At 43.1% G+C, this 25,711-nt stretch overlaps 1 protein-coding gene across 1 annotated transcript in view; it reads left to right on the forward strand.

The window, feature by feature from the left end:
• KMT2B (lysine methyltransferase 2B) overlaps positions 1-25,711 on the forward strand; it is an 880,409-nt gene that overhangs the window by 212,604 nt on the left and 642,094 nt on the right. Inside the window, 1 exon segment of the mRNA XM_030212457.1 lies at positions 5,863-6,031. Coding sequence (XP_030068317.1) covers positions 5,863-6,031 — 169 coding nt within the window.

The following is a 25,711-nucleotide window of genomic DNA, read 5'->3' on the forward strand; positions in this document are numbered from 1 at the left end:
AAAAGAACCTAATTCATATTAAATAAAATGGGGGGAAAAGCCTCGGAGCACTAAGGTGTACATTACACCTTATGGGCACAAATCAATCATAGGCAAATATCCTCCTTTCATGAATGCAACTCTTAATTTTTCACAATAGTGATATGTGAAAAACAAAAACCATAACTGAAAAATTGTCAGGCATTAAAGAGCTTTCAGAGTCCTATGGTAGCTAGTGTTTTGCCAATCTGCTTCAGGGACCGAGATTTAATACTGTACAGAGAAAACAAAATAAGACTTTTATTATTGAAAACATTCAAAAAGTCAATCAGCATTTAATCAGTATTTCAAAACACATACAGATAAAAGGTGTTTATCAGCTACCAACTTATGACCAACAAAAATGGTGGTTTATTAATTTATAGAATGTTCCCAAATTCAAAACCTTCAATTGATCTTCTTTCACTTTCTGAACCAATCAGAATGTCCTTAATCAGGATCATAAACCCTTATAAATCTTCAGATTAGAGCAGAATCAATTACTATTGAAAGCCTTTATTAATAAAAATAAATAAAAATGAAACAATTCAATCCTTATGTTTAACACCACTGGTTCAGTTGATTTCAACTTATAAAATCCATTTCTTTTCACATTATACCAGTCTGTCTCCGGTCCCCTTCAAATCTTATCTGTTGCATTGGTCCTACAGTGCTCAGTAGTGGTTAATATGAATTGCCCTGGGGCAGCCTGTTGGTCCCTACTCCCTTGATCTGGATCTTCCTCTTTACTTTATAAAGCTTGTTTTGAGAAATAATCTATAATTTTCAATTTCTATGTGAGTTTAAAAGGATCAACCCCAGTATGAAAAACATTATTAGCTGGTGTAGGTGCGAATGATAGACCTTTCTCTAAAACAGATATCTCTTCCTTTGTCAATTTTCTGTCAGGTTTGAACTTTTCCTATACATAACACCCAATACCTTTTGTAAAACCTGTCCTTTTTCTTATTCTGAAACATCCTTCCTTGTTCTTTCCTCTCTCTCTCTCCCCCCTCGCCCACCTGCATAATAATTCAGATGTGTGTTCCTTCTCCCCTTGTATGTTGTATTCTTCACTGTAGAGTCTCTTCTTAAGATCTTATGTAGTTGAAAGACCTGTTCAGTCAGATTTCTTCTAGGTGGTATGGTGTAACGGAATGCAGAGGGATCAAACACCTCATCTGATTTGTTTCTGTTTCTCTTATTGCATCTTACATTGAGCTCTTAGGGTCTCCCTTGTTATAGTCTTTAAAAAAGACATCAATGCAAATATTCTTCTTTCAAAATTGTAAGTTCTTTATTCAGTTCTTTGAGTACATTAGTTTCCTCCCTTAATGTTTGTATAATTAACATCAGATCCAGAGAACAAGTATTCAATATCGCCTCCCGTTTTCTCATGAAATCATTGTCATCCATTAACATCTAGGCGCTTTAGCAATCCTTAAACCTCTCAGGATTCTCTTGTGTCTGCAGTAGTCAAGGAGAGTAGATGTGTGTAACTCAGTCTTGTACCATCCTCCTACTGAGTGTGATGATCTCTTGTCAGTATTAAATATAATCATTCTCTGCTTCATATTCTTTAAAAAAAAAAAAAAGTTTTCTTAGGTAACATAGAGCCCTTTTACCAAGCTGTGGCAAAAGGGGGCCTGCGCTGGCGTCTGCAAGTGGTTTTAATGCGCCTAGGCCCCCTTTTACCACAGCGGATAAAAGGTAGGTCTTGCTTTTCTGCAGGGAATGGCCGTGCGGCAAGTAATGCACTTGTTGCGTGACCATTTTGGGGGGGGAGGGGAAAGCTCTTACCGCCACCCATTGAGGTGGTGGTAAGGGCTCCGTGCTAACCTGGTGGTAATTGGGCAGTGTGCGACACTAACGGGCTGCATCAAGGGTCACCTAAAATATACATATATAAACAGAAATGATTAAAAAAACATTTTACATAAAATATAAAATAATTAATATAACAAATACAAGTTAAAACACAAAGGGAAAACACAACTGTAGCACAGACAAATTTGCACCAATGAATGAAAGGTGTGCATAAACAACTTATAAAAACTTTTGAAACTATAAATCAGAAAGTACATGCAAATCATGGAAACACCTACAGGAGTTCAGCCTACATATTGTGGTAATCCCATTACTGAAAGTGTGTAAAAGTGTTAAAACATTGAATGCTTATGGAATCAAAATAGAAGTCATAATACATTCCAAAACATATGGATACAGATATTCAGTTTTATCCACATATGTATACACGCAGATGTCTAAAAATATGTGAAGTCCATACACACTAATAGAAATGCATCAATACACTCTCTTCTGAGTTCTCTTCCCCCGTATTTTCACCACACTTAAAACTCTACCCACAGATAAAATTGTAATACCCTAATGTTCTCTTGCTATTGTACTATCGCCCTATCATTTCCTCTTTGTTACATTCCATTGTTCTATTCCCCAAATGATATTTTGACTTTGACTTTGTCTTCCCATAACTCTTCACAATGTAACCCATAATCGTATTGTAAAAAATTGTATTTCCATCATTCACAATGTATTGTAAGCCACACTGAGCCCGCAAATAGGTGGGAAAATGTGGGATACAAATGCAATAAATAAATAAAAATATGTGAAGTAATAGTTCATTTTATGCAAGCAATACAGAACCACGCACCACCAGTGAGAGTGATTGCATAGCAATTAAAAGTGCCAAAGCACAGCTGTTCTTCAAATGAGCAATAAAACAAATGTCTAAAAGAAATATAAATCAATCAATAAGTGCTAAAAAAAAAATCAGAAGAAACCAGAAGATAAAAAGTTTATTCATATGATTAAAAGTATGATAACTCACCTGCCGTCACTAAATGGTTTCTGTTAGTGCAGGAAGCACACTTCTTTTTAAGTAGCCAGTTCAGGATGGGCTCCAAGGAAAGCCACCCTACAACCATTGCTAGAAGTGATCTAAGGTTCCACAACCTCACAGTCCCAGTCCTTTGCGTTTTAATTTGTATTTGGTATATTAAGTTTAAAAAATATATATATTTATGTAAAATGATTTATTTGTTTTTATTATGTACATTATATTTTAGTTGACTCCTGATGCAGCCCGTTGGCAGGGCGAAATGTGGCCACTTTGGGTTTTTTATGTGATTTTAGTAAAGTGATGATCTTATCAGCTCCTGGTGATCTGTTCTGTTTACATTTCTGGAATGTCTGCAGATCCTGGTCACCTCTGTTCTTTGTTCATCTTGAGATTAATTGAGAATATCATAGTAAGCTGATTTGGTTCACTGGTGCTGCTAGTGGCACTGGAAGCAGGAATGGCAGGCTCACTCTTATGCAAGGGGGAGAATTAGAGAACTGCAGATGAAGATTTAACCTCTGAACATTATCCTTTTGACTTCTGGACATTAATGCAAACATCTGTACAGTTCTGAATAAAGTCAGACAATTAGCAACTGTAGCCTCTCTTTTGTCCTGAGTAGATCTGAGAGAGCCTTCCCTAAACATTTGGGCCCCAGGTATGTGTCTTATGCCTTAATCTGTTCCTGGATTCTGAGTACAAAGACAGAGATATTAAGTGGGCTTTAAGCAGGCTAGAGAGGCTCCGCCCACCCAAGGAGTCCATGAAGACTAAGATTAACGCTAATGGGAATTCTTTGTCCTCTGTAGGAATAGAAGTTCTCTCCACCACAACAAAACTGTTATGTGCTTGAGTATATTTGCTGAGTTTTACTTAACCTCTTGGGGTCAGTCTTTGGTAAAGTCACCAAGTGAGCCTGGGCTTTGCCCAGCTCCACTTCCCTTCACAGGTATTAACCCAGAGTCCAAAAATGTCCAAACCAAGAATAGAAATCCCCCACACACAAACAAAAAGTGTCCAGGAACATCTCTATTAGTTCGAAGTCTCTTAGAACAAGGTGCTAAACAAAAGGCTTCATTAAGGGTCAGCCCCAGTCCTGGCCTGCCTACCTGCCACCATCCACATAGCTTTAACTGCATTTACATCCATCCACCTGCTGCCTCAATGGGTGGCGGTAAGAGCTTCCCCCCCCCCCCAAAAAAAATGGTCACGCAACAAGTGCATTACTTGCTGCTCTAGAAATGTTAAGTAGTAGTAGTAGTAGTAGTAGGTACTTCTGCCCCACAGTCTAACTTCAGATCACTTTCAAACCAGTGCACTAAAACAAAGAAAAATAGTTTTGTACCTCTCAACAGTCTTTAATCTCTGGCTGTGCACGTTTTGGTGTGACCTTTAGGCATGGAAGGACATGTTTATTCAGTGGTTCCCAAACCTGGTCCTGGAGGCACCCCAGCCATTCAGGTTTTTAGGATACCCACAATGAATATTAATGAGAGAGATTTGCATGCACTCTACTGAATGCAAATCATGAATATATACTGTGGATATACTGAAAACCTGACTGGCTGGGGTGCCTCCAGGACTAGGTTTGGGAACCACTGCTCTAGATCCATTTTTTATAGGGAAGTGGACTCCTCCCCTAAATTCCACGGGATTGATAAGGACCTCTGTCTCTCACTTCATTGGAGGAGTTAGGGGTCCTGTCTATATGGTTCAGGTGGTTTTTCTTTCTTGTTTTTCTCCACAGAGATTGACTTTGTGGTTCACAGTACAAGTCCGTCTGGGGGCTGGAGTTGATTCTTGGGTTCTGGTCACCACTTTTCCTCTTTTCCCATGCCCTTGGACTTCCCTAAGTGATGGGACATAGACACCATCACACCATTTAAACCCCACTCAGTGGGTTTCCCATATATTCAGTGGCACTTAACAGCCCAGTTTTGCTGAATATCCTCTCTGACTGCTGCGGCACTGTGTAGTGAGTGCCAAGGTGATCCTTGGGCTGAGTCAGAGCGGAGGCAACAGTTAGGCAGGCATGAGTGCGGTGCTCATGTAGTTAACTGAGGTGGGCAGATAGAACTGCCTTTTGTACTTTTCTATCTTTGCTTGCTTAGCTAGGTGGGTGCCATAACTGAATATCATCTGGTACCCACATAACTTCAGGGACAACAGCTGACCCAGATATTCAGTGCTGGTGCTTGATCGTGGTCCCAGCGTTGACTACCCGGGTTAGATTCAGCTCATGGTGGTCAGTGGCTGTAAAACCAACATGAATATTGAGAGGAAAGAAAATAGTGTAGATGACTATACACCCCATTCCTAGGGGAGAAAGAATTTGTAGTCTCTACTGATGTTGGTCAACAATAGAAACAAAGCTGGATAGGAAATGAACTGTCGTATACGGCTCAGAAGATTGTTCCAAGGTAGGATCCAGCACTTTGTTCCAGTCCACACCTAACAAGCAATCAGTATTAAATTGACGCAACATGTCCAGAAACGCCCCAAAAAATGTAGCCCCCCTTATTAGGGCCATAGATATTCTCAAATGTAAAGTCCACCCCCAAAGCAGCCCCCAGGATTAGAGTAGAAACGAGAGACATTCAGATGCATGGCCTTACAAATCTGCTTGTGGAATTAAAGGATGTGTACCCAATCTGGCCAATCCATTTCCTTTGTAATTTAAGGTAGGACATCTAAATTATAGGAACCTATTTCTACTAGGCATCAAAATATAGATACCTAAAAGTGGGAAGGGTAAGGGAAGTTAGATAAGGAAAATGGAGTTAAGCACTTGATGTTGATTTCCAGCAGCGGACATTTATCTTGTGATACCTAAAATTTATTGAGTGAATAGTAGCTCTAAAGTTAGAAACCAGTTTTCAGAGAACTTAAGTGCCTAAATTAGGATTCTGAATTTAGAAACTCAGCTTTTTAATTTAACATCATCCTCTTGTACCTTCTCTAACATTTGATTCCTCCTTATGTAGGGTCTGGAATCTCCGGTGCAAGGTCCACGAATCAAGCATGTGTGCCGCCATGCCTCTGTGGCTTTGGGGAAGCCACGGGCTATAGTTCCTGAGGATGTGCCAAGACTCAGTGCCCTGCCATTGCGAGACCGAGTAGAGATCACAGCTCTGCCTGCTGCTGCTGCTGATGGTGAGGAGAAAGCTGCAGGGGCTGGATAATTGCTGGTCTGACTGGCATGAAAGGGCAGGAGTGAGGGGAGATATTTCAGGTCATTTGCTCTTGATGTTTCAAATGCAGTACACATAACTAAGAATGTAAACAAGAACCATCATGCTGAGTCGGACTAAAGTCCATTGAGCCCAGTATTTTGTCTCTGACAGTGGCTGTACCCTACAGATCCCAAAAGGCAGCTCTTATCAAAAATGAGCTGTGGCTTTCCCAAATCTACATGACTAATCGTTCTTTGTGGTCTTTCCTTCAGGAATTTGTCCAATCTTCTTTTGAAACCCACTCTGCTGGTTGTCTTGACCACATCTTATGGCAACAGACTCGACATTTGTGCTGAATTAAAAAAAAAAAACAAAACTTGTTCTCAGTCTACTGATCATTAGTTTCACGGATGTACGTAGGAAAGAGAAAAAGTTCTCATGGGTATAGAACAGCAAACAGACAAGTGCAGTAGGAACCAAATGTTCAAGGACACTGAATTCTTTAAAAATGGTTGTTTTTATTTCAAATGTAGTGCAACAGGAAGTGTGACTCGACATAGGCCTGTGTTTCAGCAATACTGCGTGCGTCAGGAGTCTAATCCACTACAGCACTGTTTCATCCAATGTAAAAATTAAAAACCCAGAGAATGTTATAACTATAAAAAGGTCACTGGTCAAATGGGCATGCGGGTAGCAAACTCACTGAGCACCTCGAAACTACAATGCTTTGAGGTACTGAGCGAGTTTACCTGCATGTCATTTGACCAATGGTGCTTTTTTTGTTCTCAACATTCTTCGGGATTTTAATTTTTTTTACATTGGATGAAGCAGTGCTATAGTGGATTGGACTCCTGATGCAGGCAGTATTGCCGAAACATAGGCCCATATTGAATCACACTTCTTGTTGCACTACATTTGAAATAAACAACTGTTTTTAAAGAATTTGGCGTCCTTGGACATTTGTTCGTACCTCACTTGTTTGTTTGTCGTTAGTTTCATGGAGCATCTTCTTGTTTCTGTTTTGTGATGGGCTAAATAACTTCTATTTATCCATTTCACCTTACTCATAATTTTATAGACTTCTATTATTTCTCCTTTTGGTTGTGCTTTCTCCAAGCTGAAAAGCTCTAACCTATTTAACCTGTCTCTTTATGGGAGGAATTCCATTCCCTTTATAATTTTTGTCACCAATTTCAGAACTTTTTCTAGTTTCACTATGTCCTTTTTGAGATGGGTCGACCAGAACTACACACAGTACTCAAGGTGCAGACTCATTAAGTACCTACACAGAGGTATGATAATCTCAATTTTGTTTTCTAGTCCTTTTTGGATGATCCCTAATTTTTTTATTTTTAACTTTTTGCCTTTTTAGCACTGTGACACACTGAGCTGAACATTTTTATGAATTATCCACAATGAGTTCTATTTCATTGATGTATATTTTAGACACTGACCCCTAGATTCTATATAGTGTTGCTTAAGTTGTGCGTGCAAATAAGTCGTATTCTGTATTTGTGCACACAACTTGGGGCCAAGCTGCGACAAAAGGGGGCCTACGCTGGCGTCGGCATGTGTTTTTCTCATGCGCTGAGGCCCCCTTTTACCGCAGCAGGTAAAAAAGAAGTCTGTCTTTCCTGCGGGAAATGGCCGTGGGGCAAGTAAAGCACTTGCCGTATGGCCATTTCAGTAGGGGGGGCCCTTACCACCACCCATTGAGTTTGCGGTAAGGGCTACCGCGCTAACCCAGTGGTAACTGGGCAATGCGTGACACTGCCGGATTACTGCCGGGTACACCCTGGCGCTACAAAAATGAATATATTTTTGTAGCGCTGTATATGATGGCATGCTAGGGGTGTGAAGTACCGCCGGGCTGTTGACTCAGACGTCAGACTCCGAACTGGATTCAACGAATCAGCAGCGTTACTTACAGCATGGCCACAGAGGAGTCGGAGGAAGACGAAATATGAAGACTGCGGGTTGGACCTCGGCTGGCGGGGGTTGGGGCCCCCCGCCAGCAAAAGTAAGCAGCGGGGGAGGGTTGACGGCGGGGAGGGGGGCCAGAACGAAATCTGCGGGGGCCCAGGCCCCTGTGGCCTCACGCAGATACGCCCCTGTATCGAGGGTTTCCATTTTTGTAAGCACAAATATAGCACTGCTTTCATTAAAAAAAAAAAAAAAAAAAAAGTTAAATATAGGTTCAAACAGCATATAATGTGCACACACAAACAGGAAGCAACTAAGTACTTACACATATCACTAGGGATGAGCTAATAGCACAAAACTGTTTTACTCAGTAACATGGGATTTGTTTCAAACACACTGCAGCTCATATGACTGTCACTTGCTGAGGCAATCCCCTTTGAGTCAAAATCCAGATTGATATTTATTCTTCTGGAATTTATTTGATTAATGCATTGGCTGTCATTTTTTTTCCTGCTGGTTTTTTATTTTCTTCATGGTTTCACCAAATGGATATTGATACTGGTGTACTCACCCATCTAAAAATTTTTTAATGACTTACAGTCTGACAGTTGTGTTTGTCTGTTTTTCCCTACATCAGTGACTAAAATTCAACTTGGCTCTCTTAAATCTTTTTTTTTAATTTATTTTTATTCATTTTAATACAAAAAGCCAAATACAAAACATGCTCTCATGTTACAAAATACATAAGGAACACTGTGTCCCTCCCTTCCCCCCAACCCATCAAATTCTAAAGTAGTAGAACCAAAAGTACAATAAAAGTGCAAGTGCAAAAGGGGAAAGAAAAGTATTAGTCATTCTAATAATCCAGTATGGCCAAAAATATGATTCTCTATGACTGTGGAAAATGATACTGAGATAAGAAAGGTGGCCACAACTTTTTAAATTTGTCCCATCTTCCCCGATTTTAGGCAGTTATTTTGCTCAGATAGTAGGCATCTGAAAAAGCTCATTTCAGGACTGAAAGCATAGGTAGTTCTCTTGTATGCAATCTCCTTACCACCTTGCTGCAGACATCTGCTATCACAGAAAGATGCATCCTGCATAACTCCTGTAGATGGCAAATGCAGTAGAAAAAGGACTGGATCAACTGGTATTGGGATATCAAAAATATCGGTAAAGATCTTTGCACATTCTTCTCACAAGCAATGTACTGGAGCACAGTCCCACCAGATATGCGTGTAGGTGCCTGCCTGGCCACAACCCCATCAATACACATTTCCATGCTTTGGAGAGAAATGAGCTGTTTTGGAGAGAGACAAATATCTATATAGACTTTTAATCCCGTTCTCCACTAAACTGGCAAATACAGACAATCGAAAGGTATTCTGATATGTAAGAGCCCATTCAGAACTGGTAAACAAAATCCCCAGATCCCTTTCCCAGTGGAGAATATACCTAGATTTGGAAACACTTGGCCTCTCCAATAAATCATTGATACAGGATATCATTTTAGGTTGTCTGGGGCCCTTACTTATTAGTTCCTCAAAGGAAGCAAGGGGCCCTGTCAACCAAGCTTTGAGAGGGGATCCATATAAGAGGTATCATACCTGCAAGTAAAAATAAAAATCTCTACATGGGTTGTGGAACTCAACTTGCAAATCCTGGAAGGATCAAAACACCCCTCAGTAAAGAACAGATGCAGTTGCTTAAGCCCCCTCATTTCACAACTAAGCATAACCTTCAAACCCCAGTGTGGAGCAAAAAGCAATAATGCAGAGGGTGGAGCTAAGCAGGAAAGACCTTTCTTCCCTAGTAACAGATTGTACACTTTGGACAACATCCTCATCCTACATAATAGAATAGGATTTTCATATATTCTGTGTAACTTTCCTCAGGTGCTGACCTGTCTGTCTGTACCTGAAGCAAACTCCTCCAAAAAGTAAAACAAATTCTGACCTTTTAAATTCCAAACTTCTCAACTTTCTGGCTATAGGGCAATTTTGAAAGTTAAGTCATTTGAAAATTCTTTGACCAGACTGTACCAATTCTGGTCCCATCCAGAGAATTGCCTTGATAACAGCATTTAGCTGACCCATTGGCATTTAATCATTACACAACAGGAGGTAAGGGTTGGGCTCTGAATAGGGGTCAAACCATTTGTAACTTTCCTCAGGTGCTGACCTGTCTGTACCTGAAGCAAACTCCTCCAAAGTAAAGCAAATTCTGACCTTTTAAATTCCAAACTTCTCAACTTTCTGGCTATAGGTGAGATACCTGATATTCTCTTTAATTTAATGCTTATTGCTTAATTAATTAATTTTGCCCTGTGAAACCTCTTATTTTCTTTTTCTCTTCCTGCCAAGCTCTGATAGAGAGGGAGGCTGCATTGCATTGTATTGAGGCTCTAAAGTGCATTTGTTGAAACTGATATAATTATTGGGAATATCTGGATTTATATTACAACAAGGAAAGTTTTTTTTATATTCTAGGGCAATTTTGAAAGTTAAATCATTTGAAAATTCTTTGACCAGACTGTACCAATTCTGGTCCCATCCAGAGAATTGCCTTGATAACAGCATTTAGCTGACCCATTGGACTTATAATCCCACCCACCCTCCCCACATTCCACCCACCCCAGGGTTTTCCACTCATTTATAGACAAACCAAACCTCATTAACTTTACTCAGTCATACACAGGCAATCTTACAGACTGTTAACCCCAACTAAGTACACCTGTTCATACCCATTTCAACCAATCAGGATGACTTTTATTCTCTGCAATAATTGTGGTGCTTTAGTTTCAAGGCCAATCATCTGGAGACTTAAAGCTTGACCTATCTGTCTTCAGCTATCTAGTTTTAAACAAGAGCTCAGTAAAGTAATGCAAGAATTGGATGCAATTAAAGCAGCTTCTAGGACTGCACAGAAAAATAGCTTCTCACCACTCCCTCAAAGAATAAAACCACATAAGAACAGATGGTTCACAGTAGGCTCAGGCAGACTTCGTCATGTGACACAGAAGCATCCGCCCGCACAAGTGTTGCCACTAAAGAATTATTTTGCTCCATTACAGCACTGTAATGCTCCTGAAAATAGAACTGGCAGAGGAAAAAGCAATAGAGTTGGAACAAAAAGGCATGAAGGTACCCAAAGTGAAAAGACACCCCAAATCACTAATGTTGAAACACATACCAAGAAATATAGATGGAAAGCGATGGCCACAAATGCTCGTAGTCTAAGCAATAAAGTTTATGACCTTCAAGCCCTGATGTTGGAGGCAGACTTAGATGTTGTTGCAATCACAGAGACATGGCTCAACGGTTCCCACAAGTGGGATGCAAGCATACCAGGCTATAATATATTTAGGAAGGATAGAGAGGGTCGTAAAGGTGGAGGAGTAGCTCTGTATGTGAGGAATGATATCATGGCAACTGAAATGACAGGGACCTGGGGAAAACAAGAAGCGATATGGATCACCTTAAAAAGAGAGGATAGAACCTCTGTCCACGTGGGTGTTGTCTACAGACCCCCGACACAATTAGAGGAACTAGACAAAGATCTGATCACAGATATTCAAAAATTAGGAAAGAAAAAAGAGGTTCTGTTGATGGGAGATTTCAATCTGCCGGATGTAGATTGGAAGGTTCCGTCTGCCAAATCGGAAAGAAGTAGAGAGATCGCGGATGCATTCCAAAGTGCTCTGCTCAGACAGATGGTGACGGAACCCACGAGGGAGGGAGCGATGCTGGATCTGGTGCTCACAAATGGGGATAGTGTGTCAAATGTCCGAGTGGGTGCACACCTGGGAAGCAGTGACCATCAAACGGTTTGGTTTGATATAACGGCTGAAGTGGAGGGCGGCCACTCTAAACTCAAAGTCCTGGATTTCAAGCATACTGACTTTAGTAAAATGGGGAAATACCTGAGGAAGGAAATGATGGGCTGGGAGGACGAACATGAAGTGGAAGGGCAGTGGTCCAGGCTGAAAGAAGTAATAGATAGGGCCACAGACCTTTATGTAAGGAGAGTAAATAAAAGCAAGAGAAAAAGGAAACCGATATGGTTCTCCAAGCAAGTGGCTGAGAAAATAAAGGCTAAAGAGTTAGCGTTCCAGAAATATAGAAAATCTCAAGAAGAGGAACACGGGGAGGAATACCGGATGAAACTGAAAGAAGCCAAGAGAGCGGTACGTCTGGCGAAGGCGCAAGCGGAAGAACAAATGGCTAGAAATGTAAGGAGGGGCGACAAATATTTCTTCAGGTATATTAGTGAAAGAAGAATGACTAAAAAGGGAATTGTGAGACTAAAAGATACAGCGAACTGCTATGTAGATAATGATGAAGAAAAAGCCAATTTGCTAAATAGATACTTTTGTTCTGTTTTCACTGAAGAAAATCCTGGAGAAGGACCGCGAGGGACTGGCAAAAGTACACCTGAGAATGGAATGGGTATAGCACCGTTCACGGAAGAGAGTGTGTATCAACAACTTGGAAAGCTAAAGGTGGACAAAGCCATGGGACCGGACGGGATCCACCCCAGAATATTGAGGGAGCTCAGAGAGGTTCTGGCGGGTCCTCTTAAAGATTTGTTTAATAAATCCTTGGAGACGGGAGAGGTTCCGAGGGACTGGAGAATGGCAGAGGTGGTCCCTCTTCACAAAAGTGGTGATAGGGAAGAAGCTGGAAACTACAGGCCGGTAAGCCTCACTTCAGTTATTGGAAAAGTAATGGAAGCCATGCTGAAGGAAAGGATAGTGAATTTCCTAGAAGCCAATAAGTTGCAAGATCCGAGACAACATGGTTTTACCAGAGGGAAATCATGCCAAACGAATCTCATTTTATTCTTTGATTGGGTAACTGGAGAATTGAATCATCGACGTGCTATAGACGTAATCTACTTAGATTTTAGCAAAGCTTTTGACACGGTTCCCCACAGGAGGCTCTTAAATAAACTAGATGGGCTGAAGATAGGTCCCGAAGTGGTGAACTGGATTAGGAACTGGTTGACGGACAGACGACAGAGGGTGGTGGTAAATGGAGTTCGCTCGGAGGAGGGAAAGGTGAGTAGTGGAGTGCCTCAGGGATTGGTGCTGGGGCCGATTCTGTTCAATATATTTGTGAGTGACATTGCCGAAGGGTTAGAAGGTAAAGCTTGCCTATTTGCGGATGATACTAAGATTTGCAACAGAGTGGACACTCGGGAGGGAGTGGAAAGCATGAAAAGGGATCTGAGGAAGCTAGAAGAATGGTCTAAGGTTTGGCAATTAAAATTCAATGCGAAGAAATGCAAAGTGATGCATTTAGGGAGTAGAAACCCATGAGAGACTTATGTGTTAGGCGGTGAGAGTCTGATAGGTACTGAGGGGGAGAGGGATCTTGGGGTGATAGTATCCGAGGATCTGAAGGCGACGAAACAGTGTGACAAGGCGGTGGCCGTAGCAAGAAGGTTGCTAGGCTGTATAGAGAGAGGTGTGATAGCAGAAGAAAGGAAGTGTTGATGCCCCTGTACAAGTTGTTGGTGAGGCCCCACCTGGAGTATTGTGTTCAGTTTTGGAGGCCGTACCTTGCGAAGGATGTTAAAAAAAATGGAAGCGGTGCAAAAAAAAGCTACGAGAATGGTATGGGATTTGCGTTCCAAGACGTATGAGCAAAGACTTGCTGACCTGAACATGTATACCTTGGAGGAAAGGAGGAACAGGGGTGATATGATACAGACGTTCAAATACTTGAAAGGTATTAATCCGCAAAAAAATCTTTTCCAGAGATGGGAAGACGGTAGAACGAGAGGACATGAAATGAGATTGAAGGGGGGCAGACTCAAAAAAGATGTCATGAAGTATTTTTTCACGGAGAGGGTGGTGGATGCTTGAAATGCCCTCCCGCGGGAGGTGGTGGTGATGAAAACGGTAACAGAATTCAAACATGCGTGGGATATGCATAAAGGAATCCTGTGCAGTAGGAATGGATCCTCAGAAGCTTAGCCAAAATTGGGTGGCGGAGCAGGTTGGGGAAGAGAGGTTGGTGGTTTGGAGGCGAGGATAGTGGAGGGCAGACTTATACGGTCTGTGCCAGAGCCGGTGATGGGAGGCGGGAAATACTGCTGGGCAGACTTGTACGGTCTGTGCCCTGAAAAAGGCAGGTACAAATCAAGGTAAGGTATACACATATGAGTTTATCTTGTTGGGCAGACTGGATGGACCATGCAGGTCTTTTTCTGCCGTCATCTACTATGTTACTATGTGCCCTTGCACCTTCCCTGGGACCCACAATAAATGTTCGTTGCTATATCCTCCCCCAAGCTTTTGGATTAATCACCGTCCCATTCCACAAGTGATTTAAGTTGTGCTGCCCAAACGTACCTCCTGAAGTCGGTAGACCAAAGTCTCCTCCAGATATAGGAAAGGACTTTGTTGTAATTGAATTAAAACAATTTTGTGTACACTAATGGGGAAGGGTCTGACACAAATGTTTAAACCAAGGTAGCACCATTGTTTTACCGATAGTAGTACTCCCCAGCCATGTGTGTGACAAACCATGCCAGTGATCAATGTCCATTGAGAGGTCTTGAAACAATTTTACCAGTTTGTAAAGATTGTTGTAGTTGAGAATGATCCTATCGCACAGATATTTAATGTGCGCCTTAGCCCATCAGAAAGGAAAGACAGCCTTCAAACGAAGTTCACTAGCAGGTTCTAACGAAACGTTAAGTTTTTCTGATTTGGATGTATTCATTTTGAAACCCAAAAGAGTCCCATACTTGGCTAATGTTAAAATAATATGAGGAAAGGAGTATTTCAGATCCCCCACAGACAGTAAAATATCATCCTTGAATAAAGAGATCTTAAGGGGTAATGGATTTGATATTGTTGATCGCTGAAATTCACCTGATAACATTATATCCCAAAAGCAAGTTTGAAAAAATGGGTTTTAAAAGAGGCTCGGAAAGATGTATAAGTTTTCTAATCTTAAACTTTGAGGAAACAAGTTACAGAGGGCTGGTGCAAGAAAGAAAAAAGTGTATGATCGAGTGGACTACCATTGTGCCCTAGAAGGGTGAGGTATGACAAATCTATTATCCATAAGTAAGCGAAGGGTACAAGAGGGAGTGTGAGGTACGATCAGAGAGGCCAAGTATGAAGAAGTGGCGGTGTGTAGAACCTTATGTGTAATTGCAAGAATCTTGAATTTTATTCGGAATTCTATAGGCAGCCATTGGAAGCATTGCAGCAACGGAGAACCATGATTGTATCGACTTGCGTGACAAATGATACGAGCTGCCGTGTTTTGAAATACCTTTCTGTGGATACAACTAAAACGGTTTACGGAGGAAGTAACGTCACGTGCCAAGGTGGAGGGCTAAAAGACGAGCTCCGTTGGGGCGATTAAAAAATCGGTGATAAAATCCTCCTCGAACAGTGAAAAGTGGCCTGACAGTAAGGGAGGAAGTCCCTTCAGGTAATGCCTCCGAAGAAAACGTTGGAAGAATTCCGTTATACGCCGGAACGGCGGGAAAAAATTGGTGACGGGAAGCAAGGTCCAGAGCTGCGGGGAACAAAGATGGCGGCCGTGCGATCAGCGCCGGAACCGAAGAACAGGGGTGAAGAAGGCCGAGAGGTTGCAAGTATGCTGCCCGCGGATGTTGCCGAGTTATTCCTTGAGCTGAAATCGGAATTTGCGGGGGTCCGGCGGGATGTGCAGAATGCCCTCAAAGAAATTCGGGATGAGGTACGAGAATTGGGAACCCGCATAGGTGAAGTAGAAGAGGGGATGGTGGCCGTGCAATCAGAAATGGACACTATGCAACGGAAAGCCTCAGAGGACCAGGGGATGCTGTATCAACTTAGAGATCAAGTGGAAGATCTTGAAAATAGATCAAGACGGAATAACCTCAGATTTAAAGGTATACCGGAGTTGGATCTCTTCACGAACTGTGTTAGCGTCATTAAGGAACTTTGCCAGTATATCTTGGCTTCGGAGCAGGAGGCCCCGCCCCCAGAGATTCACCTGCAACGGGCGCACAGGGCGCTGGGCCCCCGCAGAGATAACCAGCCGCGGGACGTAGTGGCGTGCTTTCTTGACTTCCCGATAAAAGAGAAGATCTTGAGATTGGCCCGGATGCGTAAAGAGCTAATTTGGAAGAGCTATAAAATTGAGATTTTTCAGGACTTGGTGCGCACTACGCTCCTAAAACGGGGCACCTTCAAAGAGGTAACCAGCTTCATGCGTGCCAAGGGAATTAAATACCGCTGGCTGTTTCCCTTCGCGGTATGGATTACAGTGGAGGGGAAATCCCGAAAAGTGACCACGCCGGAGGAAGCATGGACTGCACTGCGTGCGTTGGGCTGTAAAGATGTCCCGGATCAGTCTCAAGAGCCACAGAATCAGGCAGCTCCCAGACAAGACTCGGCGTGGCAAGTGGTGGTCGCGAGAAAACAGAATAAGGACAAACATGCCCATTAGAGTGGACTACCTTGAAAGAGGTTTTGGGAGTTTGTTCTGAATTTGGATTAAGCATTAAGAAGGGGGGTAAGGGGTTTGTTGAGGGGGGAAGGTTGTTTGAATTATAAAAACTAAAAACTAAGTTTAATAATAAAAAAACAAACAAACAAACAAGAAAAAGGCAGGGTTGGATAGGGGTGCAGGCAATGGGAAATGTGAATGTATAGTGAATGGAGGGTGGAGAGGGGCAGTGGGGGGGATTAAAATAATGGATATGTTTTGGCCAACGCCTCAGGGACGAGATGTCAATTTTCCTACCATGGCTGGTCAGGATACGCTAGGATCGGCTAGGGGGAGGGCGGGAGGGGAGGGAGGCAAGGATAGGAGGAAGAGGGAAGGGAAAGGTCAGAAGGGGTTAGGTAAAGGGGGGGATTTGTTAACAATAGGCTCATGGAATGTTAATGGGCTTAATCACCCTGGGAAACTGAGTCGGGTCTTCAAAGAAGTGCAAAGGATGCAATGGGATGTGTCCCTATTACAGGAGACGCATTTACGTCCAAGAGATGGTCACCTTCTGAGACACAAGTCCTTTAGAGAGGTTCGGGTACACCAGCGTCGGGAACCCAGGAGAGCCGGGGGAGTGGCTATATTGGTGAGACACACGTGCGGGCTGCATATTCAGGAGGAATTCCGGGATCAGAGTGGGAGATGTTTGGGAATCAGAGGGTTATTACAAGGAAGGGAGATTACTATCCTTAATATTTACGCACCCAATGCGGGTCAGAAGCAGTTCTTTGATGCATTAAAGGGAGAGGTCCAGGGTTTTCTCAGAGGACAAGTGTTCATTGGGGGAGACTTTAATGTTGCTCCTGATGGAGAGTTAGATCACTCCAAGGGGCACAGAGGGGTGGGGGGCCCGGGGCGTAAGCCTTTGTTATCTTTTTTGAGGGACTGTGAAATGGTGGATAGCTGGCGTTTATTGCATGGGACGCAGAGGAACTATACCCACTTCTCTCATGCGGCCCAGTCATATGCGCGCTTAGATAGCATATGGATACACTGGAACTGCTGGCATTGGCTGGTAGAGGCAGAAATAGGGACGTGTCAGATATCTGATCACGCTCCTGTATGGATCAGGTTGCAAGGGCTGCAGGGGGAGCAGAAGAGAGGGTTTTGGAAACTTAATGAAACCCTTTTGGGGGACGAGGTGGTGAGATAAGAAGTTAGAAACACCATAGTGGAATTTTTTCAGCTTAATGATACGGGAGACATATCAGAAGGTTCTTTATGGGATACAATAAAAGCGGTAGTGAGAGGGGTCTTTATTAAATGGGGAGCCCGCCGGAAAAGGGAAAGAGAGAGACAATCTTTGGAGTTACATGTTAAGTTGGTGCACTTGGAGAAACAACATAAAAGGAAACCTACCAGGCAGTTGGGAGAAACGCTTAGAGAGGTGAGGAAGGCTCTGGCAGAGTTACAAATGCAAGAGATTGAATTTATGCAAACTAAATGGAAGCAGAGGGTGTTTGAATTTTCAAATAAGTCCAGTGCATTTCTAGCGGGGAAACTGAGGGCGAAGAAGGTTAAGACCCTGATCCAGAAACTGAGAGATGGGAATGGGGGGTGGTATTACACAGATGCGGACATAGCTAGAGGATATCAGGACTACTATGAGCATCTCTATAGGGCTAGGGAGGTGACGGATAATGATAGTATGTCAGCTTTCCTGGACCGTATCGCACTACCGCATCTGTCAGCAGATGAGGAACGGCGTCTAGGAGAGCCGGTTAGGTGGGGAGAGATACAGAGGGTTGTTAGGTCTCTACCGAATGGGAAGGCTCCGGGGCTGGATGGATATTCCTCTCGTTTTTATAAATGCTATGTGGAAGAACTGGGACCTCATCTACTTAAACTTGGGAATGGGGTATTGGAGGGGGAGAGTTTGGCAAATTCTATGATGGAGGCTGGGATCTCGTTACTGCTAAAGCCAGGGAAGGACCCCACGACCTGTGGGTCTTACCGCCCCATTTCGTTGTTAAATGTGGATGTAAAGATCCTCGCCAAAGTGATGGCTAACCGGTTGGGGAGGGTCCTTCCTGGGTTGATAGGGGGTTTGTCCTGGGACGGCAGGTAGGGGATAATGTGCGACGTACCCTTCATTTGCAGTGGGCAGCACAACAGGGACTCCCAGGGGCCCTGATGTTAGCAATAGACGCTGAGAAAGCATTTGATAGGGTGGACTGGGAGTTTCTGAGAGAAGTGATGAGACGAATGGGAATTGGGGACGGTTTTTTCAGTTGGTTTTCAGCGCTGTACAGGGCCCCAAAAGCCCGACTTCGGGTTAATGGGCATTACACACCATTTTTGATATTCGGAGGGGGACTAGACAGGGGTGTCCCCTTTCCCCTCTCTTGTTTGCTCTCTACATTGAACCTTTGGCTATGCTCATAAGGGAACACCCTGAATACCGGGGTTTTATGGTGGGGACGAGGGAACACCGTCTGGCCCTATATGCAGATGATTTGTTACAATATGTGACAGACCCGGAGAAGACACTAAGGGTAGTAGGGGAAGTGATGGGGAAATATGAACAATTCGCAGGGCTCCGTGTCAACATGGAGAAAAGTGAAGTCTTGGGTATCACAGTGTCTCAAGACATGGAACACCAGTTGCAGCAACAATTCGCATTTAAGTGGGCTAAGCAGAGCATAAGATATTTGGGGGTGGTTATACCTAAGGACTCTAAAAAAACTTTTTGATTTGAATTATGGGAAAATTGTGGAGCGCATCCGACATGATCTGTCACGGTGGAAAGGACTGTGGGTATCCTGGTGGGGAAGGATGGCAGTCATTCAAATGAATATTTTCCCCAGATTGTTATTTTTGTTCCAGTGTTTGCCGGTAGCGCTGTCAAGGGGGACGTTGCAAAAGCTACAACGTTTGATACTACAGTTTGTTTGGGAGGGTAAGCATCCTAGATTGGCAAGGAGAGTGCTGTGGGGGGAGGTGGAAAGAGGAGGAAGGGCACTGCCCCGCCTGGAGTGGTACTTTTACGCAGCGCAGGTGAAAATGGTGCTTGAGTGGGAGAGGAAACAGACCAAGTTGGTATGTCAGTTAGAACAAGAGTATTTTCCTTTGAGGAGCCTGAGATCCCTTTTGTGGACCTCTGAGGGATTGGAGGCTCGGCTAGCAGGGGTGGATAACCCGTTTTGTAGACACCTCTTACAGGTGTGGGAGCAGTTTCGGAGGAAGTGGGGACAGGGAGAGAGGGTGTCTACTAGGGCGGAGATCCGATGGGAACCAAAATTTGGGGCGGGAAAGGAGAATAGGGTATTCCTGAGATGGGAGCGTTTAGGTATCCTAAGCTTTCGGGACCTGTTGCAGGGACAACAGATGAAACCTTTTGAGGACCTTAGGGCTCAATATGGGCTACCGGAAAGTGATCGGTTTTCGTATATACAGGTTATGCTTTTTATGGGGTCCATGGGGTGGAGGGGGGAACAAAGTACAGGAGCAGGAGAGCTTGGAGAATTTGTGGGGTATGTTACAGAAGGTTCCAAGGGCTATCTCAGTAATCTATAGGTTTATTAGGGGTAGTGATCCAACCCCATTCCGTTTCAAGGGAGCATGGGAGTTGGATTTGAAATGTAGTTTTACTGATCAGGAATGGGAACGGATATGTGGGGAGGTCCGGCGGGCTTCCACTTGTACGTTAGTACAGGAAAATGCATACAAGGTACTGTCTAGGTGGTACTATACCCCTGAGCGTCTTAGGAAGATGTACTCGACTGCTTCTGACCGGTGCTGGAGATGTGACCAGGAGAGGTGCACCATTCTACATATATGGTGGTCCTGTGCCCGGATATTGCCATTTTGGATAGAGGTTATCAAAACAATGGTTAAAATGACAGGGATTTCAATGGTGTGTAGCCCGCAGGTGTGCTTATTTGGAATGCATAATGATAGTGATTCCTGGGAGCGGAGCAAGCTGCTACGCTGGGGTATGGCGGCGGCTAAATGTCTTATTGCCCGAAGGTGGAAAGATAAGAATCCTCCTTCCATGGGCGAGTGGAGGGAGAAAGTGAAGCAATTTGTACTCATGGAACGACTCACAGCATACCGTAGGGATGGGGAACTGAGAAGGAAGAGGGGGTGGTCATGGTTACGAGGGTGGTTGGCACACATATAGTTGGGGGGAGGGGGGAATTCATAAAAATCAACAGCATGGGGTTTAAGAGGTAAAAGGGATGGAGGGAGGGGGGCTAGGGGGGTAATAGGGGGAGAAAATTTATTGATGGGGAAAATTGGATGGTCTTTCATATCTGTATGTTAGGAAGTTGAAGTGCTATGTTTGTTATACAGAATTTTTATCAATAAAAAGATTTAAATTTAAAAAAAAAAAAAACCTAAAGAGGTTTACATATACTATTTGCAGGTAATTTTTTCTGTCCCTAGTGGGCTCACAGTCTAAATTTGTACCTAGGGCAGTGGAGGGTTAAGTGACTCGTCTTCCCCTGTCCAAAGCTCCGTAATATTGGAGTTCAATCTGATAGTAGCTGCCAATGGCTCTACCGACAAGGCAAAAAGCAATGAAGATAGTGAGCATCCCTGATGCGTTCCCCTAGCTAAAGGAAAGGAGCCAGAATATCCCCTATTAACCCTAATCCTTCCTGACTGTTTAAAATATAGAGCTCACACTCAAGCATAAAAGTCAGGCCCAAATCCCATAGCATGAAGGACTTCTAGCATGAAGACTCACTTCATTCTATTGAATTTCTTTTTGACATTGATAACTAACAGAACCACTGGTATTTCCCACTTTTGTGCATACCAATTTAAGTGCAATGTGTGCCTTACATTGTCACCTGTAGTTCTTCCTGGGATAAACCCACTTTGGTCCTCCGCTACAATATCATCGATGAATGCATTTAATCTAGTGGCCAGAATACTAGCCAGGATTTTACATCTAGGTTAAGGAGGGAAATCGGCCTATAAGAACTACACTATTTTTAGGTCCTTCCCTGGTTTCTGCAGAATGGTTATCTCTGCCTCCAGCATAGATGGGAGCTAACAACTTTCCTAAGATTTTATTAAAAACCAAGGTTAGCATGTGAACCAAGAGGCCAGAAAAGGTCTTGTAAAATTTAGTTAACACGCTATCCAAGCCTGGAAACTTGAGTGGTTTGACTTCTTGGAGTTGGATTTCCCTTTCCCTTTGCACTAATCTATAGAGAACAATTCACTATTGAAACCACCGCCGAGTCCATAATACCCCAACTAGAAATTGCTTCACTCAGAATCCAAAACAAATCTCTGATTAATCAGCTGTACTGCGTCCTGTTTTACAGACAGCCTGGCAACTGGAAAGCCAGCCTATCTTTATGGACTTCATCTCAAACACTTGTATTAATAACTCCAATACACTAATATTAGGCGACATAAACCTTCACCTAGAAGATCCCAACTCTGCCAATGCACGCGAATGTAAAGACTTCTTACAGTCCTGGGATCTCAAATGGCCTCACATACAAACTACCCACACTAAGGGACACACACTGGACCTCCTAGCACACAAACTGTACACAGATCATAACCTATCAATAACAAACATCAAATGGTCAGAAACACCTTGGAACGACCACTAGAAACTGAACCTATCCCTAAATTGGCGAAAGAAGGGATTAACTCGCACATCAGGACAAACAACTTACACTACGAGAGGGCAAATAGATCCACAAATATTCTGGCAACAGATATATGACAACGGATGGATAACAAGAACTGACTTGCATACATTACCTCAATCACTGGGAGGATAGATGCAGAAGCGTACTAAACAAAATAGCACCTTTAAAAACAAGAATATCAAGAAGACAAAACTCAATACCTTGGTACAATGATGAATTAAAAAAAAACTCAAAACACAAACCAGAAAACTAGAACGAGCATGGAAAAAAACCCAAAAGATGAACACACACTCGATGCATGGAAACAAATACACAGAAAATACAAATATGCAATTAGACAAACCAAATGGTCCTACTATAAAACCAAACTAGGACCAGATAATAAAGATCTCAAGAAACTTTTTCAACACGTAAATAAGCTCTTAGACACCACCCCTGTCACCACATCCAACACAGACATCCCACCTGCAGACAAACTGGCTACCTACTTTAAAGACAAAATAACAAAATTACGCAGCACCCTTCCTCATCACAACACAGACATCGAAAACTTCTTCGACGACCTGGCCCTAATCCCGGGTGGGTACCCAGCTGACCGAACCTGGTCAACATTCAATCCACTCCCCACTGAATCAGTCACACAAGCGACTCATAGGTTCACCAACACGCACTGCAAACTGGACACATGTCCCAGTCATCTACTTAAATCTGCCCCCAACCGATTCATAGAAGACCTCACATCCTACCTAAACTTCATGCTACAAGGTTCCTTTCCCAAGGAATATAGCAACATCCTACTTAACCTAATACCTAAAGACACTGAGTGGAGGAGTGGCCTAGTGGTTAGGGTGCTGGACTTTGTTCCTGAGGAACTGAGTTCGATTCCCGGCACAGGCAGCTCCTTGTGACTCTGGGCAAGTCACTTAACCCTCCATTGCCTGCCACATTGAGCCTGCCATGAGTGGAAAAGAACGGGGTACAAATGTAACAAAAATAAATAAATAAAATAAGAACAAAAACAAATGATCTCACCAACTATCGACCAGTTGCGTCTATCCCTCTAGTAGTAAAATTGATGGAGAGCTTGGTGACCAAACAGCTTACGGAATACTTGGACAAGTTCTCAGTACTGCACGATTCACAATCAGGATTCCGCTCCCACCATAGCACTGAAACTGTCCTAGTCTCTCTCCTGGCCGAATTCAAGCAGGAAATAGCCATAGGCAAAAGCATACTTCTCCTCCAATTTGACATGTCGAGCGCATTCGACATGGTAAACCACAACATACTACTGAGACTCCTTGGCCACTTTGGGATTGATGGAAACGTACTTAATTGGATCAAGGGCTTTCTAACCACCAGAACATACCAAGTAAAATCAAACTCAAACATCATACCACCGTGGAAAGCAACCTGCGGAGTACCTCAAGGATCACCATTATCATCAATACTCTTCAACATGATGATGATCCCACTGGCAAAGTCCTTGTCCAGTCAAGGTCTCAATCCATTCATCTATGCAGATGATGTTACAATCTACATTCCCTTCAGACAGGACTTGACAGAAATAACCAATGAAATTAATGATGGCCTCAACATTATGGACTCCTGGGCAATCTCATTCCAATTGAAACTGAACACTGAAAAAACACACTGCCTCATCCTTTCATCACAACATAACAAGTACAAACCCGCAACCATAAGCACCCCAAGACACACACTCCCTACTTCAGATAGCTTAAAAATACTCGGCGTCACACTCGGTCGCAACCTTACACTCGAGAACCAAGTAAATACTGTAATAAAGAAAATGTTCTATGCAGTGAGGAAACTCAAATGAATAAAACCTTTCTTCCCGAGGGAAACTTTTTGAAACCTAATACAATCAATGGTCCTAAGCCGTGCAGATTACTGTAACGAAATCTACACAGGATGTAAAGTACAACTCACAAAAAAAACTCCAGACCGTCCAAAATACAGCAACCTGATTGATATATGGGATCACCTTCAAAATCTGCACTTTGGTCCACAAAATTATCTACGGCGTAGTCCCAGGATACATGACAGACCTAATAGATCTACCAACCAGAAACCGAATCAGATCATCACGATCATACCTAAACCTACATTATCCAAATTGTAAAGGACTAAGATACAAAACAACTTACGCATCCAGCTTCTCCTACATAAGTGCACAACTATGGAATGGACTCCCAAATGCTGTGAGAACAATCCGTGACCACTTAAACTACAGGAAATCACTCAAAATTTACCGCTTCAAAAAGGCCTATCCCACCAATCCAACATAAATCCACGCATCCAGCAACACAGCATAATTAATGATCGTACTGGACAATTTATAATCTTCACTTCCTTCGACCCCATGACGCCTGATCCACACCTACCTCATCTGACCACAATATAACTTTGTATCTGCTATCAATCGACTTGGCAAACGCCTCTACAGTACTATATAAGCCACATTGAGCCTGCATATAGGTGGGAAAATGTGGGGTACAAATGTAACAAACAAATAAAATAAAGAGGCTTTCTGGATATCTGAGAGGGTATGCAGGTGAGCTTTCAATAAGAAACTCCATGTCTCTCACTCTTCAGCCGCTCCTTCAGATGTGTATAAAGTTTGATAGACTTTAAGAAAGCAGTCCCTCATGGCATTAGGATCCTCATGTTCTCTACTAGTATCATATGTTGTAGAGACTATATGGAACTGCGTTTTATGCGCTTTTAATTGGTGGGCTAATAATGTGCTTGCACTTAAAAGTGAACCTGCCTGAGGACCATATGACACCATGCAGAGAAGAGGACGCTAGTCGGTACCCCTCTTGCTGCCTATCTCCAAAAATCCCATTTAGTGATCAAGTATCTTCATATTTCTCTGCAATTTGCCAGACGGCGGGCTGTTAGTGCTGGAATGTTTTGGCCACCCTCACAGCTCCTGAGATGGCTTCTAATTCAGTTTAGAAGGCGAAAAGAGCTTGCTCGACGGATGACAAAATTGCGAACCCGCACAGCCCAATCAGGCAGACACTAAGCTCCACTTGGGTGTCAGAAATTGCAGCAGTGGTGACCGCCATGATGGGAACGTTGCTGGTTCAGCGCCTAGCCCCCCTAGTGGAAAAACTGGGTAAAATTAATAATACCTTGGAAGATATTTCTAGGGATGTTGCTCAGTACCAACATCATTTAGGGGAGCTGGAGGATCGAATCCACATGGTGGAAACTTTCTGTGCTCAATTAAAAGGCCTTGGCAGCATATCAGGACAAGCTCAAGGATCTGAAGAATCACTCCTGGAGGAGCAATCTTCGCTTAATTGGGGCTACCAGAGTCAGAGGCTGAGAATGAGCCGATTGGCTTCTTGGATGCCTGGTTCCCCCGCGAGTTGGAACTTTCAGACCACCTGGGCCCACTGAGTGTGGAACTCACACGTACACTGGGAACATAGGAGCTAGCAAGCGCGTGACCTCGCGTAGTTGTTTTGAAATTCCTTAACTATGTGCACAAGATAGCTATACTACAGGCCCTCTGTGGGGGCAAAATATTAACTTTCCAAAATAAGAAGATTCTTTGTTTCCAGGATTACTCCATTACCA

This window comes from Microcaecilia unicolor, chromosome 8 (genome assembly GCF_901765095.1).
Source record: "Microcaecilia unicolor chromosome 8, aMicUni1.1, whole genome shotgun sequence".
Taxonomy (NCBI): domain Eukaryota; kingdom Metazoa; phylum Chordata; class Amphibia; order Gymnophiona; family Siphonopidae; genus Microcaecilia; species Microcaecilia unicolor.